We start from the raw sequence: 21,301 nt of genomic DNA, 5'->3' as shown, positions 1-21,301 counted from the left end.
ACGATGCATATGATGGCGAGCAGGTGTGTCCGTAGTTTATCTGTTTGTCGCTAACTTCACTTCAGGATGAAGCAGTTAAGTCTCCCAGGATAATAACAAAAGTCTGAAGAGTTTGCAAGAGCCGTATTTCGGCGAATTTTCGGTAGTGACACATTGGACGCTGGTGCATGATTTATCCAGTTTGTTTAGTGACTGATTTCAACGACCCGTGACCTTGTACTGAGTCGTATATTTGAAAGAACGGACTTTAGATGTATTCCATACCATACCATACTGTCTTGTAAGTGTGTCTGCAACTAGCTAATAGAACACTTGGTCCACCAGGCCGGGCCACATTCTTCAATTCCCAGTCCAGGTCATTCTATGATTTCATAGATTTGCAGGAGGCCTGTATGGAAGCTTCAGTACTTACGTGGCATTATACTACAAAGTGGATAAACATGATTGATTGGTCCCAGTATGACTTCAGTTAATTACACAAGCCATTCACCATTGCTACAGAGTTGGCTAAAGATAGCCGCACCAGTACAGCCAGACTGTGTTAAGTCGACAATCCGTCACACTAACTAACAAAGAAACCATACACTTTGAATATTCTGTACAGTGTAATATGTGTACGTTGATTATGAATTACGTGTGCAATGTAGCTAGCTATAAGTGTTTATGTCACTTCTTTTGAAAGTGCACGTACTGTTTAAACATATAATTTGGTAGTGCATCTTGAGCTCTTACTTGTTGGTCATCAGTACACTGTCATTTGGTGTTCTTTGATGGATGTCTAATCATGTGGCTTGGATGATTTCTTCAAAATTTTGTGTCTTATTAGAAGATTCTGTCTTTCATCCCCGTGCCATACAGCTTTGGTTTCAGAGCAATCCAACACACACTTTACACCCCCCAAGTGTGGTAGTAGTTGATGGTATGGTAAATTGATATCTAGCATTGGTCATGGGCCTACTAAAAGTCCACAAGTGTAAAGTGGTAAGCAGTAATTTTATACAATATGACAATTGATACAATAACTCCAAGTTGCCTATTACACTACACACTTGATATAGATTTCAAAACAAAGCTACCTAAGCTGCTTCCCAACACAGAGAATCTGTGAAAAGTCTACAAAAATGAGACGGTGTGGCCATAACATAATTCGCTTACCTCTTGACATACTGGTGGCTTGTTTATTACGAACAACAGCCTCTTGTGGTTGCACACGAATTCCTGTTATTGTGTACAAGGCTAGGTTAACCAATTCGTCAAGTTAAAAGTCGACAAATTGCTAATAGTTGGCAAATAAAGCCATTAGAAATAATATCGCGCTCGTAACTACGGACAGTATCTATGGCGACTAACTAGCGCAAGCGAAACTTGGATGATTTTTCGAGCTCGTTACGTCACATTGGGAATTTGTACAGAGACGTCACGTGAGTTACTTCCGTTTCCAATCCCGTTGTAAAGTTTAGTATATCTATGATAAAACGGAGCATTCATTCTGTGGGGTAGCCGTATCTATGACGATAGACGCGCAGAAGTTACATAATAGGTCACGCGACCGTAACGAGGATTGTCTAATAGTTGCTATGCGCGTTGCCAATCCTTTATTACGTGTATTATCTATGCTTAAATGAACTGCCAGAACTGGTCTATTGATTACTTATTGAAAATGGATTTATTATATAGACCATTACTAGCGATTCCGGGAGAATTTTAAAATTAATGGAAATAGTTTTTATTTAACATAGCCTTGTACAGTACTCCCTGAGGATCTCATAAACACTTAGTTTTTAAAAATCCGTCATAGGATGGTGGAGTTATAAGCAATTTTGTCCTTGAAAGTAGGCAAAATTTTCTCCATATCTTTCCATTGAAAATAGTCTCAAAAATGGCACAATTGAACAAATGCTTATAAGTGAGCTTTGCAATAACATTTTGAATTTTGTTATAAATACCTTGATACATGGACCACAGTGTAACCTTACTTGTAAGACCCTCTGAATAAAGGTCACCTCCATAGAAAGCCACGAAATAGTTGCATGCATTTAGCATCTTGCAGATGGCAAAACTGCATACACATCGTGAAGTGCAACCACTCTGTACCAGTCATCTCCACTCAAAAATACAATGTGCATGCAAAACAAGGAGTTGTACTGTTGATTTATAGCTGCTTATATGATTATTTTTTCTCTTAATGTATAGTTCCTTGACAGCTACCAAAATGGTGCATCAAAGAGATAAGGTATTTGTGGTGCAAATTTGCTGACTTTTAGCATAGTAATATTAAAACCTACATGGACAAAAATGCTCACCTTGGTGTAACTAACATGTCCTGGGTTGTTTCTTGCAAAGAGAACATAACATTGTGGTGGCTACATTGCAAAATAATCTTATAATTGGCATAAAACTCCACACAAACATATTTGTAGCAGAAAACTAACTACACCATCATATTCCTTGCCCCCAGAAACCCTAGAAATGATCCAATTGTTTGATAAATCACTCGTACGGCAACAAATTGATTGTGCCAACTCTTCAATGGAAGATTCACGGAGAAAATTTTATGCAAAATTTACGGAATTCCGGAATCGCTAGTTTATGAGTATTTGTCTTGGTATTATTAGTGATCAATTATGCTAAGACAAAATTTCATTATAATCCTCAACATGTTGATCAAGTAAAGCCTAAAAGTGAACAAGTTCAGCCCCTAAAGCCAAGGGCAGATTTAGGGGGGTGCTTTGGGTGTTGAAGCACTCCCCCTCCAAAATTTTACCATGTGCAAGCTAGGAAGCTTCTAGAAATTGTAGTATAGGTGCACTTGCATCTTATACATATGCATGGGCAATGAAATGATGGAAAGAGGAGGGAGAATGGCTAATCTCTACTTAGAATTACTAAGAGGGGTTCAATTTATACTTTTGGTGTGAGACTTAAGCTAAAAGCTGCTAAAAATCGAAATACTCTAATAGAACAGTCAGCTACTCTAATAGTAATAGAACATCCATCATAGTGTTTTTTTCAAGAAGTTGCCAGTGTGCTTTCTTGACCTGTGCACTGCTATCTTACCATTGCTCCAAACATCCTGCCATATACTAATCACTTTCTGAGAACAACTTCTGTCAAATAGTTTAATATTATAGTGGGTATTTTCAGTTGTTGCCACATTGATGCTTGGGTCGACATGCCTAAGTAAACCAGTTAATTTCTTAGCATGTATATAGTTAACAAGGGTGTAGTAGCTATCTGAGAACTATTTGTTCTTGCTTTATCAGTACCAAAGTTCCATGCTACATTTATCTGAATCTATAGCATCAATTGAAGCTAATATCATACAGGGTTTGCACTCCCAAACCCCAACTTTATAAGCTCAAATGATACCACAGCATTTATGCTGTCACATTATAAGGGGGTTAGTTGTGGCCAAAAACTAGTTGTATATGTAAGTGACTTTGGACTCTGGTTATATGGTGATGGGGCCATATGGTTGTAAAAAGTCAGATTGAAATAGTAGCAGAACAGTCTGTGGCTATATATACCTACTACAAAGTTGAAGTTATTTTTGTGTGCATTTTAAATCTCTACAGTGACCTTAAGATTCAATCCTGTGTATGTCTTTGACAATCCACTATTATGTATTGCCTTATAATCCAATAGCATTTAAAAGTGTAGTTCTGTTTTTCTAAAATTGCTTACAACTGAACTCATCCATCTTGTACCCCCACAATCTTTCAGTACAATAGAGTATTTGGTTAAAAATAGCTTCCAGATTCAATCTTGTGATAGCTATATTCCAAAAATTTTCAGACGGAGCATTCACCCCAGACCCCTAACTGGAAAATTCGATGTATACGTACTCTATACACACTGCATGATGAGTGTATACTTGCGCATGCCCTCTCTTCATTGTCACTGTTTGGATGTTATAGATTATAGTTTGAGCAATTAGACTGTAAAGCACACTAGTTATACCTTAAGCCAAGCAATACACTAAATTTAGTGATCTTGTATATTGATGGATTTACCATTTAATTTGTGAATTGATGTAATCAATTAGCAAAAAACCAAACTCTAAAATTGCTACATTTAATGTACCACTACATTAAGGTATTTCAAACACAAAATTAATGGCAAGTATTGATCATGTGTAGCTGCATCCATCTCCTTCCTGTTCTTTATGTAAAGAATATACTTTAGTTACTGGCTGTGCCCTTATATGACAGCTATTACAACTGTTCTGGAATAATGGTGTCATTTCATCATTATTACACTTAGGTGATTCACAATGCTTTACAAGCATTGTGAATCACTTAAACAAAGTGGCATCATTTTTCAGTCAAAAATATTGCCAAATTTTAATACTGAATAGACTAAATTTGCAAAAAAAAAATTCTGTGGGGGCATGCCCCCAGACCCCCCTAGATAGAGCATGCTTCGCACACTATAGCTAGTTGCATTAACCAGTTGTCACTCTTTTTAGCCAACTAACCATGATGTTAGCACCCCCCTTCTGAAATCCTAGATCCACCCCTGAACAGTTCCAGTGTGCACTAAATGTTTGGACAGCTGGCCCCACCCATACAAGAATAACAAAAAAAAACAAGCCAGGTGAACATGAACGGACTATATACATTTATAACTGTTATCCCATGTACTGTGAGAAGCTACTTGTAAAAACAGCAAAAATTAGAGTCCCAACATTAAAATATGGTGGGTTTAAAGGTAAAATCCACCATAAAATTTTAAACCCGCCTCTAAATTTTTTGAGCTAATATATAGTAATAATAACAGTGTGTATGACATGGTACAATTACAGCAAAGAGATGGATAACAAGATAACATATTGTCTACTAGCAACGTGTGCAAACCAGCCAAAAAAAAAAAAAAACTTAATGCTAATACATGTGCAAAACAAATTATGTAAAAGTACATGGTATGATTGGATAGGAAAAAATCATGTAATCATAAGTAATTATAAGGTTTGAAAGATGAGTGCTCATAAATTCAAAAACGAAAAAAAAAGAAAACTTAATGCTAATACATGTACAAAACAAATACATGTAAAAGTTCTGTGTACATGGTATAATCAGAGGGGAAAAAATCATGCATAAGTAATTATAAGTTTTGAAAGATGAGTGCTCAAAAAATTGGACTTAGCATTATTATTGTTTAATAATCACAATGGAAGAGAGTGTCATTAGAGCCATATGGTGGAAGAGAGTGTCACTAGAGCCATATGTTTATATTTTAAACTTTTTTTTGTTATTTTTAACTTATACTCTTTTTTTATTACTTTTTCTTGGTATTAAATCGCTACATTACAGATGAAAGATCTTAGAGGTATCAACAATGGCTTTGATATACATCACATCTTCCTTGATGTAACTTGGGTTATCAAGGATTGAGAGCTCGGCAAATTCAAAACTGCCACTGGTACCACAGATGTCATTAACTGGCCTCTTGAAATTGCTGGACTGAACATTGGGCTTGAACGTTTGGACAAGATGCTTCTTGTGATCCTGGTCAACAAGGATTAGCTCGACTTGATGCTCAAATGGCCAGTAAAGGAGGGTATCATGCTCACCCCTCATTAGTACAAAAAAGATGGAGAGGTGTGTCCCTTTTCCAGTACCAACACCATTAAGGTAAACTCTGATGCACATTTTATAACCATTCCTTCCTGTGTAAAATGGTGGGGAATAAATGCTGGTGATGCCACCAATTCTAGCATCTCGGATTCTTCGACGAACTTCAGGAATACGCCACAAAAATATTCCATTGTAGGTAGTAGCAAGAGAGGCTTGTAATTGTAGCTCTAATTCTGATTGATATGCAGCTATAGCATTAACCATACGTTCAACTTCCAACACCTTGTCTTCAACTTGTTTGACTAACTCTGAGGAGGGTGGCTTCTCACATTGGACTACTTCACCATAAGCAGATTTTTTGATGGCTACAGTTTGTTGCTGCTGCAGTTGAAGGCTTTCTAGTTGCTTGGTCTTATTTTCAAGCATTTCTACTTTCTGTTGGATCTGCTTCACCTGTGGGTCACTGTTTCTTGGAGCTACTGCTAAGGAAACCTTTTCTTGCAATTGCACATTTTTCTCACTCAACTGGGCATTTTGGTTTTGTATTATTTCAACCTGTTTTGCAATAGTTACAATTTTTTTGTGCAAGTTATTGATTTTCTTTTCATTTACACCAGATTTGTTTTCAAGAAAAGCTATTTTTTCAATTGATTGCTGACTATTTTTCTCAAGTAATTTATTTTTTATTTTTAATTCTTCAAGTACTTGGCATTTTGTTTCTAATTGTTTAATTTTATTAGTTGATAGTTGGTAGGCTGCAGTCATCTCCTGGAAGGCCAGAGACATCTTGGAGAACTCCCTAATCATCGGTGCCAAATGATCAGCAAGTTTACTGGTGTCCTCGAGATGAAGCTTGAACTTGTCACTGCCAACCTGTAAAGTCATAACAAAAATTAATGTTGGCAATGAAGACAACAGATTAGGTAAGAGCATGCTCTACTACACTGTGAATTTTTAAACTTTATAACTTGACAGGAAATTCAAAGTCACTCTAAAATTAAAAGTGACAGGAAATTCTACCACAGTATGGTGTATTCACAAACATGCGCTTACTTTACAGAAAGTATTAGGAATTTTAAGTTCAATTAAAAGTAGGGAAACAAGGGAGGTTGCCTACACCTGTAGATATACTAGTGAACATTTAATCCCTATTTCAGTCTATACCCATGACTGAATAAATTAGGGATTAAATTTTCACTAGTATATCTACAGGTGTAGGTGACCTCCCTTGTTTCCCTACTTTTTTATGATCCCTAATCAAACTTAATTTTTAGTTATTCCTTCTACTTGTACTGAGAACAAGTGGACAAAGAACCAATGTTTAACAACATTGAAGTGTTAAAACCTAAAGTAGGAAGCAATAACAAGGTCCAGTGGTCCAGTGTTTGTACCTGTACTGATAGGAGCTAGCTTGGTACATGTACAATCTATGAAAGCCTTTTCACAATTGCTGAGCAATACAGTATATGCAGGACCAGCAATGATTGAACTATGTGTATGAATTATGAAGCATTCAATATTGGGAATAATGGGTTTAGTATCGATCATAATAGTATTGCTCAGCTATAGCACATACATGAACAATAGTAACCCACTAAACATAATATTTCAATAGCTACCTCATAAATGACATCGTTTTCCTTGCACACACACTTAATGTGTTTACATTCCATGATGTGTTGGAGAAACTATCAATAAAGAAAAAAGCATTGTAAGGTTCAGGTTCATTATTAATATTGTGGCAAATGCATTTTAAAAATGTGACCGTCTCAACTAAATCTTACATATGTACTTCACACAATTTCCAATTCCTTTTTATCGTTTCACCGTTATCTACATCCATAGAATGGGTTACTAAAGTTTCAAGCAAGTAGAATTATAGCACTACATAGTAGAAAGAGCAAAGAAATCAATTTGTACAGTAACAGTACTAAAATTAAACTACCAAGCATTAAATTTGCAGCCATAACTTTAAAATCGGAATATGGATTAAAATGTTCACCATAAACTGGCAAATCTACCAAGGCCCTGTAGTCATTTGCCCTTGCACATACAAGTATGAATGTAGTTTATTTAATTAAATGAAGAAATGACAACATTCTTTTTATGTGAATTGCATTGCATGTAATAAGCATACTCTTCAGCTACAAGAACAAAGCAAAAATATTTAAACTCTGCATAAGCAGGCAAATAATAGATTTACTTGATTTGAGACTTGCTTCTTTTGAGTAATGGCTTAATTAAAACTCACACAATTTTCTTTCTCTATTGCATACACAATTTCACCTATTTTTTAATTTCATCTTGTACATTTGTCTGTGAACTAAATTTGCAGGCTTTTGCTGAGACGATCACAATTACTAAAGATATACCACAAAAGTACTGAAACAAGCCAGCACCATAATAATTTTTTAAACCAGGTGTGCGTCCACAGCCAGCTGAAGGCTGGCTGTGAGTGCACGCCTGGTTTACTGAAATTTTTTTTGTAAAAGTGTGTGTGTGTGTGGACTTATGTATCTACCTATCTACCTATGTTTGTCCGTATGCACCCACGTGAGCAAAATCGTTAAATGTGACCGGATCTGCAAAAACCCGACATAATGGCGCAAGCCTAAATTTTCAGTATAGGCTATTGATTGCAATGGGTAAAATATTTGCACAAATGAAAAAAAAATTGTAAAATTTTTAACGCTTTGTTCTTTGTAAAGAAAGGGTGTAATTATAAAAACATGGATATCATCTTATTCGCCTACTCAAAGGGAGTTCGAAAATCTGTCTCGTAGCAGTAGCTTAAAGGATACGTGAGTTATGGGCGTTTGTTTACATCACGTCGAAGCGATCGTACGCGATCGATTTTTCTTCACTGATTTCATCTCTGTATGTAGTGAAGAAAGGTGGTAGGAGGACAAACCTACCACGTAATGGACTCCCCTATTCATGGCGAACATGATGGTGCAAGTTGCTGTATTGCGTTTGTAAGTTACAGTCGTTTTCATAAGCACCTGTAATTTATTTTCCCAATACTTGCTGTACAAATCCATCTTTCTGTTGCTGCTACTTTGTAGGGCTGTAACTCTAAAAGTTGTTGGCATACGAGGCTGAAACCTGGCCAGAGCATACACTCGGCTAAATATTCAATAATAAAGAATTTGAAAAATGCACCATTATGTAGGGTTTTCGCAGATCTAGTCACAAATAATGGTAAAAGCAGCTTTTGCGTAAGAAGTAAATGCGAAATGGAAGTCTGTATTAAACTTCTGCATAGGTGAACTTTGCTCTGAGCTGGTTTCCTTTCGGCGGACTGAAATACGGGTATGGCGACTTTCGTAAACTACCTTCCCTTTGAGGTTTTCAGGCATTTAACAACTGAAAAACAACAGTGCAGTCCTCGTACACTACCAGGAATAACCTATCACTTCGAGTTTAAAAGGGGGCGTATCCCTTACATACGCAAACGAAAATGAAGAGCAGCTTTGAGGCTTTGTCAAGAGAATTTGTGGGAAAAAACACGATGGCTAAACTATAAAACAGTTTGGAAGATACTTCTGTGCATAATGTGTTGGTAAAAGCGGTTTGTTTAACAAGCACTTCCTTAGCAGTAAATAGCAACATAATTGAACAAATTACAAAAATTTCATGAATTACAAAAATACGAGAATTAGCTAATAACATTATTGCACAACCCAAAACTACCCTATTGGTTAAAACAATAAAAATAGTAATACTTAATTCATAGTAGCATATACTATCTACGGTTAATTGCCTACCAATAATTGGCAATAAGTTAATTGGCAATAATTGGCAATAAGTTAATTGGCAATAACTGGTTAATTGGTTTGTTTGTATATTGGCAGACATAATGTGACTCAACAAGCCTGCTGGAAGGGTTAGAGTGGTACCTAAGTGACCATCAACATCTTGTCTTGCAATAACAGTTATTACAATCACACATTTACACATTCTTTGAATTTATGTTATAATATTAACACTTGTCAGCAGCTAGGGTAATTTATAGTTTACCAAGTGGGTGGGCAATAACTGGTTTAAAGGTTTCTTCACCAGTTATTGGCAGACCTAGATAACACCAGTTAATAACCGGTTAATTGGACACTGGTGTACAGCACTACTGCATGGCGCCTGGTTTTTAGAAGTAGCACAATATCAACTTGTTGTTTTTTTTAGAAGAGGGGATACAGGTGTAAGGATTGCTGAAAAGCTCAACAAATAAGAAGAGAATGGTGAAGTAACTACAAATCCTTATTTTGACTCTTGTCAAGGCATCATTGGTAAATTGTATTCTGTTAACATTTTTGAACCAAAATTGGGCATACATTTACCACCCCAGCAATCCTTTCTTATTTGGAAGCTATTTCCTCTTTCCTTATTAAAATTTCCAATTTTTTATTCATCTAGTTTGTGTACATTTTACTTTTAATAATCCATTACTGGATTCAAGGGCTTAGGAGTATGAGGGCTAAAGGTAGCCATAACTAATTAACCACAAACTGATCAACATCCATGTAGACACTAGTGATGTGCGATATATCAAAAAAATATCGATTTCGCGATAATTTTGTCGATATCGTTATCGTATCGATTTTCGATACTGCTTTAGCAGATTTCGATATTTATCAAAAAGGTAACATTTTGCGATAATTATCGAAGAATATTTCGATAAATCTACAGCATTTAGTGTGTGATTGCGCAATCACGCTAGAAATGAAGGTTGGTTCTGTACTATCTAGCTACTTTAAAAACTTGTCTACCAGTTTCCTAGGCTTATTATTAGTTTTATGCAGTTTGTGTGTAAAGTGTATTTCAAGCATATTTATAAGTATCGGCCGCCCACGCAATTACACCACCCACACAATTAAAAATTATCGAAAATCGTATCAAAATTTCGATATTTACCCCAATATCGCATCGATAACATATCAAAATAAAAATCCTGATATCGCACACCACTAGTAAACACATAAGGTCATATTGACAGGGCTCCTGCAGCTCATTTCATACCTGCATTTATATAAAGGTGTTGTGAAGTGTGCTAACACTAGCTAATAACCCTACAACTACACTGCATAACTATCTCTTCACTCCCTATCCTGCTTTATTCCTCTACACCTACTGCACGTGCTCGATGCTTGTATACATATCAGATGAGAAATCGTGGTCATGTGAATGTCTTCTCTTCATGTTTTATGTGTTTCACACTACAAGTATTAAAACAGTAGCAGTCATTATCTGCAAAGTGAAACATCGTACTTTGAAGGCACAGGGATGCCTGCTCCAGCAGGTATTCCCTAAAGTGTAGATCACGTGAATACCACATTGCATTCACAGCTGTCAACTTTCATTTTCAGAATGCTTGTATAAATAGTGGCTATCTTTAAACTCTTGATCAACTTGACCAAAGTCTTCACACTACCACCTTTCAGATTGTGACCGGATCTGCAAAAACCCGACACAATCGTGCATTTTTCAAATTCCTGTTTATTTAATATTTATAATCTACTTATCCAAGTGTACCCTCTGGCAAAGTTTCAGCCTCGTATGCCAATAACATTAGGAGTTACAGCCCTACAAAGTAGCAACAACAGAAAAATCGATTTGTACAGCAAATATAGGGAAAATAAATTGCAGGCGCTTACAAAAACAGTTGTAACTTACCAACGAATTGAGGTACGGAGCTATAATTTTCACCATCGTGTTTGCTATGAACAGGGGAATCAATTACAGTGGAACCTCTCTATTATTGACACTAGAATTTTTGGCCACTTTTTGTGGTAACATAGAGGTTTTCCTCTTTCAGAGGTAAAAAATGTATTAACCAGACCTGTTTAGAACAAAATTTTTGTCCTTATTATGGAGGGTTTTTCTATTACGTCCTTAATTCGGGGAGTTTGTTAAGAGAGGTTCCACTGTACTGGGTAAGTTTTTCTTTTACTCACCCTTCTTCACTACATACAAAGGTGAAATTCATGAAGAAAAATTGATCGTGTACGATCGTTTCAACGTGACATAAACAAACGCTCATAACTTCCGTATCCTTGGGTCTACGGCAATGAAACAAAGATTTTCCAACTCCCCTCTTTAGATATGTTGCCAGGTTCAAGCTATATCTTTTGTCATCATGTAATGCCACAGATATGGCATTCTTTCCACTGTTAAACTTCTCACTGCAGCCATGCCACTATAGTCTGTTTGTATTTACCTGAGCCCTCGTTTCTTTTTAATAACTCTTGTTATATGGGCCAGCTGCCCAAACATTTAGTATCGCTGTGAAGCCCTTCAAACACCAGAACTGTTAATCAAAAAGTGCTTCGATACAGTCAAGAACAAGTGAGTAGTTATGAGGCTTTAAAAATGTCCCATACATTTAATATAGATGATTCAGGCACGCAAACATGTTTACAACATGAAAAACATGCTTGTTCCTATACAAAACCATCGGGAGTGAACACATGTTCACCTCTTTGATATTACCTCTTTGAAATATCCTATCTGTTCAGTGTGTACGATATCATCCAGCAATCACACCCACCAGTATAAAGAGAGTTCTGACAAGCCTTTGAATGAGACACACCTCCCACTACTTACTGTGAGCAGGACACATGCTGCAAGAAAGACAGAGTGTAAGAGGAAGATTGTACATTTTGCTTCCTAGAAGAGAGTGAGACAGTTCATAAACTATGTTCAATTACTCTGATAGATTATACATCTATTGTGTAAAAGAATCATGTGAGAAGCCCTAGCAGTTTTTGAGCAAGATACATAGATTTTGAGCAAGATACATTTCCATCCCCAAATTACTCTGCTGTGATATATATTAGTACTTCTCTGACTAGAAACTCCTTCTCTCAAACTCCATTCAACTGCTCCAATAGAACATGCAGAGCAAAGAAATACTCCAAATGAACAATTGTTCTTGATTAGTGTGGCTCCAAAACTCAACAAGCTCCTGGCAGGATTTATTTATGCTATGCTGATACAAACATTAGAGAGCTGTACCTAGAAGCACTGAAGGTCTGACAGCAACTTGTGCTGCCAATACATATCAGAGTTGAATACTGTAGGCCCACAATAATGTCTTATTTATGACACATAGTATCTTATAGTGGACATGGCAATACTTGCAATTATCGCATGATCACCTCAGTGCAATAATCACAAGTAGAAAATACCAGTACCGCCCAACCCCACATCACTGAAGATGAAAATTATTCAGCTATGTAGCCAGTATACAACACAGTATCAACATCAACTAGAGGTCACCGGTAGCTAAATATGGTTCATCAGTGGTATGGCAATGGCACAGTGATGGGTAAAACACTATATGAACACACAACTTGCAGGAGATACACAATACTGTAGGAGTATGCAAGCCAGGTGAACCAGATAAAGGAAGACAGCCAGCCAGAGCCTAGTAAGCTAGATAAAGGCAGATGATACAATATAAGTAAACAATACAAGAAAAACATTAAACATACTACGCTCTTTACAATACACTAGTAGCTACAAACAGACAGCCAAGCCAAACAGAGCCTAGCAAGCCAGAAAAAATATAAAATACAAGTAAACGTTACTGCTATTAATTCTGTTCTTGTGCAGCTGGCACGTCAAACTTCCTTTGTATTGGTACCCACTGGCAGCTGGCATGGAGACTTGAGACTTATGTTCCAACTGGCAACACTTTCTAACACAAATGAACAGTAGTTCGCTCATCTAAATAGCCATTTGAATCCACCTGGTCAATTAATAGTGAGCATCACGTGCTGTTTTGATCAGCGTTAAATAGAATTGTTGTACCGTTTCTATCACCTCCATGAAAAAACCTGTCCATTATACAATTGTCTCTTTATACAACATGCATTCTATTTCTGGTGAGTGCAAAGCCTTAGGCCTTGTAGTTTCTCAAAATTATTATTTTTATTTATGATGTAATTTTAACCGCGTTTTGTATTATTCTGTATAATTAGGAACGGGTCAAGTACATGTACAAACAGAACAACCTAACAACAAAGCTAAGGATGTACAGTGTGTAGCTAGCATACTGTGGTCAGGAGAATAAGCTACTCCCAATACAAACACCAGTCATATAACAGTATTATGCAATTGCATTACACCGACATGATTTTCTACGTTGGTAACCATAGATGTCACTGCTACAACAGAATTAAAGGTTTGAAACTGACTACTATATTGGGGTAAGTGACTGCTCTATTAGAGTATATATAAGCTGAAAAGCTGTCTGTTTTTCTATCTGCCCGTCTGCTTCGTGACATCGCTAACTTGATAACCAAAGCATGTATCGACATGGGACTTTAACAAAAATTAAGCATCCATTATCTGGCAACTCCAAGTTTGTTGTTACAAATCACTACCTACTTTTGTTTGCTCTCTACAGAGCATTGAAGGCATTGGTATAAAGGAAAACTTGAGCTACATTCTTGTCAAAACCACGAAAAAACAGCAAAAGCATTAGCACATAGAACTGTTAACCCAAAGATCCAGGGTTGGATTCCTGCCCATGAAAACATTTTTCTTTTCAGTGCCACCTTTTCGTGACACATTTTTTTCATACGTCAGCTACTGACAATAATTACACAGCAATCTGAGCACATATCAACATTGTATCAACATGATTCACACACGAAATGAAACACTCACCATCTGACTGTGTTGCAAAGTTTACTGCAAGCCTCTACATGTGTTCCTTCGTCTGCTACTGCATGTTGAAGGCCATGATGTAGAGAAAATTTCAGCTGCATTCCATTGCTAACCACACGATAAACAGCTCAGCTGGTAAAGTGGTCACCGCTGTGTAGGGTGTGGGTTCGAATCCTGCCAGTGACAAAACTTTTGTTTGTTTTGTTTTATATACCTTTTTGGTGCATACTTTCCAACTTAACTTTTTTTTCTCATTATAAGTTCATACCATCCACGTATTGCACCACAACAGTCCATATGTTGGAAAAGTACACAGTATATAGCACATTTGACACGCATGAGCAGGCCAATTGGGTGAATGTTCTTTTGTCTGTGTGTTTGTCCTGTGTGTTCTATTAGAGTAAGTGCCTTCCTTTTGTAACTCAAATTCTTTGTGATATTAACTACCTGCCTAAATTATAACCAGGAAGTATGCACCTGTGAAGATAGTTTTGCTCAAACCCCTTTGCTTGCAATATAGCTACAACACATAGTACTTTATTAAATTCTCTTTGTTGATAGTGGTGTAGCCAAGAGTGGGCATGAGCGGGCATTTGCCCAACCATCATAGTTCCTTGCCTGACCATCATCAACTTTTGTACAACCACCACAAGCAGCTAGTTATGCTACACTAGTTTCGTGGCAGCATACAAACAACCCTGTGACAATCCATACTATAATAGCGCACGTACCACATTGTTGAATCATGACAACGAATAAGTTCGAATCCAATTGATTGATATCACGTGATGTATTTAGGGGAAATCCCTTGTCACTTCCAGTAGATCATGAGTAGATGCACATGACACACAAGGCAGGTTAAATTTTTTGGATTTTCAAAATGGAGTTGAGCACATGGATGAGAGGTTTTGTACGCGGAGTTGACTAAAATATATGCACGCTTCACAAGAGTGCACAGCGCTTGAGTGAGAGTGAGTATCTTTAGTCTATCCAGAGTAATTGTGTTTCAACTGTTATATTCTACACCCCAGTAGATGAAATGATTATAGATAGCAATTTATGGTGAGTGAAACAGTACCTCCTAGAGATTGAAATCAATAGAAATTCTTGATGGATCAGACGTTTCAGACTTTTAGCGATCCCACACCCACCTAGTCGCAATTAGTGAGTTATCCATGAAGGAGACAAGAGTTCATCGAAAATTGTTCCAGTAGCTCAGGTGAATAATTGTTGGTTGATTTAGGTGCTTGTTATTAGAGACTAGTTTACCGTTTAGATAAAAGGATTTCGTGGAATCTGTGAAGTTACACCATATATGGTAAGCGCAGCCATGATATATCAATACCATAGCATGGCGCTTTTTATCTCAACCACAGATGTGGTATATATATATATATATATATCAATCGACACTGTGTGGGTAATTAAAAGTGTGTGCTTTACTACAGCTAAAATGACTGCTCTATTTTAGAGTATGTAGATTGCACAGTATTTCATCATGAGAGACTTATTTCCAGCCTTCTTACACAAGTACACGGAAAAATTTGGAATTTTCAAATAGAGTAGGGACTATAGCACATTGATAAAAAGTACTGAAACAAGTTGGAGTAGTCCATGATATTAAATTACAGTAAAACAATAAGAAGTGTTAAACTCCAGTGCGTGGGAGTATCAAAGCGCCGCGCTGGGTTATAACTACCATACAGCTAGACAGAGCGACGCTGCTACTGTACGATATATTAGTTATCACCCAGTGATAACTAACTTATCACCCTGTTGCGGAGCCACTCAGTCTCTTTCGTGACATCATAATAACTGCGAATGGCATTGTTTACCGATGGAACAAAGAGCCAAATAAGGAAATATTGATACAAACACACCAATACAGCACTTAAAACTACCTAAATCTTACAAGAAAACTGTTAATCCTTTAGACAATAACACTACAAGTTACCAATACGATAGGGTTTAACAAATGTCAAGAATAGTACGTGACGATTTTCGCTCCAGCAATCACTCCCAACGATTTTCGCTCCAGCAATCACTCCCAACGATTTTCGCTCCAGCAATCACTCCCAACGATTTTCGCTCCAGCAATCACTCCCAACGATTTTCGCTCCAGCAATCACTCCCAACGGTCACTATGGTGAAGAACTAACTTCCTCTAGCTTCATCGTTCTATCTTGGACTATGGTAGCCACTTGTCGGTCTTTATTTTTCTCTTGCACACCACGCAACAACACTATACCAATTTCTGACGAAGGCGAATCGTACCTGGAACCGCTGCTTCATAACACCGCCCTTCGCTACAGTTTGTAGGCAGTATGTAAGGTCTCTCTTGTGGCTACGAAGTAGAATCTCCACACAATTCGGACGAAATCTTGAGCACAGTGACAGGAACTCAAACCGGAACTTAATTTACTATCCGTAAACTTCTGCGCACTCCCACGCACTGGGATATAAAACAGTTATATCCCGTATACTCGGATGATATCATTGTTATTACACTCGTCCTCGGCTCCGCCTCGGACTCGTGTAATAACAATGATATCACCCTCGTACCGGGATATAACTATAACTTATATCCCTACTGTGCTCAAGATACCATAACGGAAATGCACAGTAGGGATATAACACTTCTTATTGTTTTACTATGATTTAACATCGTGGACTACTCCAACTTGTTTCAGTACTTTTTATCGATGTGCTATGGTCCCTACTCTAGTTGAAAATTCCAAATTTTTTTGTGTACTTATTAGTTAACTTTTTTTTGTAAATAATTTTATTATGACTGGTGAACCCACGCATACCGCATCTGAAATGGCGCCGCGCGCCCCCAGCTATATCGATTATCGTCTGAAAAGTGAGGTATCCATTACGCTTGGTTGTCAGCTGTGTTCAACCCGTTACACAGCCATACGAATCAAGAACTTTTCCAGAAGCACCTCTACAATCTACGCATACCAAAAGAAATGGTGCCACGCCCCAATTTTATTAATTATCGCCTGAAAAGTGAAGTATCCATTGTGCTTCGCTGTCGGCTATGTTCAACCCGTTACACAGCAATACGAATCAAGAACTGTTTGAAAAGCGTCTTTGCAATCAAAATAGCCACTATGAAAAATACGGACGATTTCCGTTTCGAAGGGAAGCCATCATGTGCTCACGCCAAATCGACACCTTTCCCTGTCAGCAAAGATGAATGGGACACAAAGGAGGACACTGGTAAGTCCATAAAGAATGCATTGTACGTACTGCGGTATGCCAAAAGGCACCTGTTGGACCGAAGCAATGTCGAACAGTGAAATAATCAAGCCCGTAGCCTTAGCTGTTATTGAGTTACGCTTGTCTGAAGGCATTAGTCAGTTACTTACTTACTTCCTCAGTCAGTAGAAAATTCTGTCGAATAAAATTTTTTTTAGAATTCCGTAGCAACTTGTTGAAAGCGTTTCGGGTCGATCTGAAAGCTTGTTTGGGTTTAGTTTTACCTCACCAATACTACCTCATCGTCGTCAGGGAAAATTGAGGCTGGTTTTTGGGTGATTTTATTTCATGGGCCACGCCTACTGCTTTGTGGTCCCTACTATACAGTTACTATCGTACTGTATGATTAGCTATTTTGCAAGTGCCATTTCTCAACAGGCTGATGAGCTGGCGAAACCTGGCATTAGTGCTATTCAATAAATTGCCTGTAAACAACCAGCTGTGATAAAACAACGTGTGATCTGACTAATTAATACTATGCTATTATGATCCCTACACAAATATAAAGTTTCTACTACTTGTTAGAATAGTTGATTACTAACTAAACAGTATTACTATACTGTTTGATAGGGCAACTCTTCATAACTGTTATGGTAGAATTAGCAAATGATGTAGTATTTTAGATGTTGATGTGAAAGAAGAAAGTTGTGTGCTTAAAATCAAGATTGGATATGAAAGGTTACAATATGGTGTAATTGGATTTTGGTTGGATCTCCAAAGCACACCCCACTCAATTTTAACACTATAACAACTGAACTTGCTTACCTGTGATGCTAGTATTTTTTTGTGACAGTTCTCACACACTTTAGGAGCATTAGGACATTGTTCAGTGTGTTCCTGTAAGTATCACCACATCACCCACAACTCTACACTACCACACTACACACCTGTAGTTCAATGAAGGACATCTTCTTGCCACAATCCTTACACTCTACTTGTCGATTAGGACATTTCTCCTTCAAGTGTGATTCCAAATCTGACATCAACACTCGTTCATCACATCCAGGTTTCTTACACTCCACTGTGATAAACTGGCAACTATCCAAGTGTTTCTGAGTGAAATGTACAGGATAATCTGCTATAAAATATTACACATACCGTACCGTCAAATCTTTGAACAATCCTGTCCAATCACACCCAACCATGCAATTCTTACACTTCACTTTGAGATTAGCTATTTCTCGCTTTGCAGCACCATCTGACCATACCTAATTAAAGAAATCGAATTTCTTAGTATGTACACACACACACACACGTACACACATATATGTACTTGTAAGTGTGCACTGTTTTTATAGTTGAAGCACCACTGCATAAGGGTGTGTGCCAAGAGACTAATACAGAATGAGGCAAAAAACCAAGTGCTGTATTTGCCTCGAGACACTCCTGAGTGCTGTATTTTTCATACACATAAGCATAGACAGTGCTTTAAGTGTTTTACTGTACTTCCTGGTTGTCTTGTTTTCCTGAGGATTGCTTCAATTTTCAATGATCAGACTATCAGTAAGGCAAGATTAGTAAGGCTGGCTATAGCATTTGACAGTGTCACACACATGATCCATCGTGCTATCAGTGTGGGTTGTTGCTTCAATTTTCTGTGATCAGACTATCAGTACAAGTGTTCACATAGTCTATAACCAACCATAGAACCAACTGGTAGGATTAGTCTGGCTTGTTATAGTGATTCACAATGTCATGCATGTGATCAATCAAGCTGTGTGAGTGGGGTTGTTTTCATAACTAACCACACTGCATGTAACTGTACTGTATTTGCCCAATTAGCCACGTAACTGGACTGTATGACTCTTACAGTACAGTTATGCAGCTAATTGGTACTGTATGAAAAAGTACATAGCAGCACTTTAATCCTCCCATAAGTACAATAAATTTGTATCAAACTTAAAACTCCTTTTCTTTGTACTTGTAGAACAGGGGATTATCTGAATACCAGCTCAAAATCTACTTGTTGCTCGGTGGAAACATTTTATTTTATAACAGAGATAAGTAAATTTCCTTGTGTTCACTCTAAGTTACACATACGTAAAACTGATAAGCTCACTCAATGATGCTGCAGATACGTAGGTAGATAACTAACATTCTAAAACACTGTAGCAGTCATTTGTTTTAATGCGTGGCACCTGGTGTTAAAAGACTGCATAAATTACACTAAGAACAGTGAAATCATTCACATGCATAACTTTTCAGGACAAGTAAAGATTTAGGAAAACCAATATAAATTGTGACCGGCTGAGAAAAAATCGGCCATTTTCACAAATCCTCGAATTCCATTTTATTGCATCTCTGTAATCTATAATAACAAAAGAGTGGACAGCCAAAGTTTCATCCTTTTATGATGAATGGTCTTGGAGTTACAGTTGGAACAATGAAAAACTTGATTTATACAGCAATAATACGGGAAATACATTACAGGCGTTTAGATAATCGATCGTAACTCACGATTAAAGCAAGCTACAAAGATGGGACTTGGCTCAATCTGTGCACCATGAATTGGCAATTCAATCAAGGTGTAGTGCTTTCCCTGTACTCCTCCGTATTGACAAAGAAGGACATTCTATGATGACAGTGAACATTGTTTTTACCGCATCGTAAACAAACACCCATAACTAAAGTATCCTTTGCTGTGCAAACATGAAACAAAGATTTTCTTACTCTCCATAAATAGGTGAATCCAGTGGTATATAAGTTTTATTTTGAACTTAATTTCAGTGTGCATGAACACAAATAAAGTATGCATAAAATTTTCATGTAGCACGCATATTTTTACCCTGTGTATTTTGTATGGTTTTATGGCAAAATAGATTTTGCAAAAACGGCCAGTTTTTACTCAGCGGGTCACAATTGTACTTTAGTGATTTCAAGCTTAAAGATTCCAGCCATTAGATAAGCACATATATGAAACTTTCACAAAGATGCATCAATTTATTACCTGTTAAAGTGTTTCCTACACTGGTAGTTAGTTGGCTGTTGAGATTCTCTGTTTTCATAAGAAAACTTAAAGATCCAAGTGCTCACTAGGGTGGGGATGGTGGATACCAGCTAGGCTTCAAAATGGACAGGAACAACAATTCAAAGCTCAAAACAAAGTTAAAGGGTTATGGTGGCTAAATACAGCAAATAAAAACAGTTTGTCAAACAGTACAAAGCCATTCACCATTGTATCACTACTGTTTCCCATCAAGCGTTCTCAAAATTTGCAATTTGAACTGAGAAAAAGAAAAAAAAAAACACTCAAATTAACCTTGTGTAGTTTGAGGTAAAAAGCAATAATCTGATAATGTACCTGCTCAGTGATGGTACTGAATCTGTTGGTTGTTGTTCGGTATACAGTTTTATAAAATCTGGTAGTGCTAATGTATTGTATAATAAAAAGAATTTCTCTTATGGTTGAACGTAAATTGCAACACACACATACACACACACACACACACAAACACATGCACATACACACAAATATATACTTACAGTACCTTATCTTTAGGATGAAAGTCAAAAGTACAGTTAGGATCCCTATGACAATACAAATGCATTATGTACATTACCACTAACATAATAATGTGTGGTACATTTAAGTCAAACAACGAATTTTGAAAATCATCAATCTATGCGCATACCACTGAAGTTGATTTTTCACCATGAATGGATAGCCATTCCAATATACCACATACTTTAACTACAGCTATATAGGCTACCTTTTTCTAGAGACACATATCAGCCACTGGGAACACTCTGGCACCTTTGAATATCACTGGCTAGCAAAGCCAAGGAGATGG

The 21,301-nt window shown here is 37.2% G+C and overlaps 1 protein-coding gene and 1 long non-coding RNA gene across 7 annotated transcripts in view; both read right to left on the bottom strand.

Annotated features, from left to right (window-relative positions):
- Window positions 1–468: 468 nt before the first annotated feature.
- Window positions 469–1,454, bottom strand: LOC136265725 (uncharacterized). 2 transcript variants are annotated; one of them, XR_010705708.1, is made up of 2 exons: window positions 1,156–1,454; window positions 469–1,113 (listed from the first exon to the last, which is right to left on the bottom strand). It is a non-coding gene; the product is annotated as an uncharacterized lncRNA (long non-coding RNA). The 2 variants fall into 2 exon arrangements; XR_010705707.1 differs by having other exon boundaries at window positions 469–1,102.
- A 3,308-nt stretch (window positions 1,455–4,762) lies between these two features.
- LOC136266254 (TNF receptor-associated factor 2-like) overlaps window positions 4,763–21,301 on the bottom strand; it is a 41,645-nt gene continuing 25,106 nt past the window's right edge. Inside the window, exons 2-10 of one of the 5 annotated variants that reach the window (XM_066061266.1) lie at window positions 20,999–21,038; window positions 20,812–20,878; window positions 20,683–20,734; window positions 20,458–20,632; window positions 18,614–18,718; window positions 18,398–18,562; window positions 18,276–18,347; window positions 7,196–7,264; window positions 4,763–6,449 (exon numbers count right to left, since the gene is read on the bottom strand). In XM_066061266.1, coding sequence (XP_065917338.1) covers window positions 5,307–6,449; window positions 7,196–7,264; window positions 18,276–18,347; window positions 18,398–18,562; window positions 18,614–18,655 — 1,491 coding nt within the window. In that variant the 5' untranslated portion in view covers window positions 18,656–18,718; window positions 20,458–20,632; window positions 20,683–20,734; window positions 20,812–20,878; window positions 20,999–21,038 and the 3' untranslated portion in view covers window positions 4,763–5,306. Of the gene's footprint in view, window positions 6,450–7,195; window positions 7,265–18,275; window positions 18,348–18,397; window positions 18,563–18,613; window positions 18,719–20,457; window positions 20,735–20,811; window positions 20,879–20,993; window positions 21,039–21,301 lie in introns of those variants that run through there. The other 4 variants (XM_066061264.1, XM_066061265.1, XM_066061263.1 and 1 more) reach the window with 4 other exon arrangements.

Source organism: Dysidea avara, chromosome 9 (genome assembly GCF_963678975.1).
Source record: "Dysidea avara chromosome 9, odDysAvar1.4, whole genome shotgun sequence".
Classification (NCBI taxonomy): domain Eukaryota; kingdom Metazoa; phylum Porifera; class Demospongiae; order Dictyoceratida; family Dysideidae; genus Dysidea; species Dysidea avara.
Note: the sequence above shows the minus strand (reverse complement) of the source record. Positions and strands in the feature narration are given on the sequence as shown.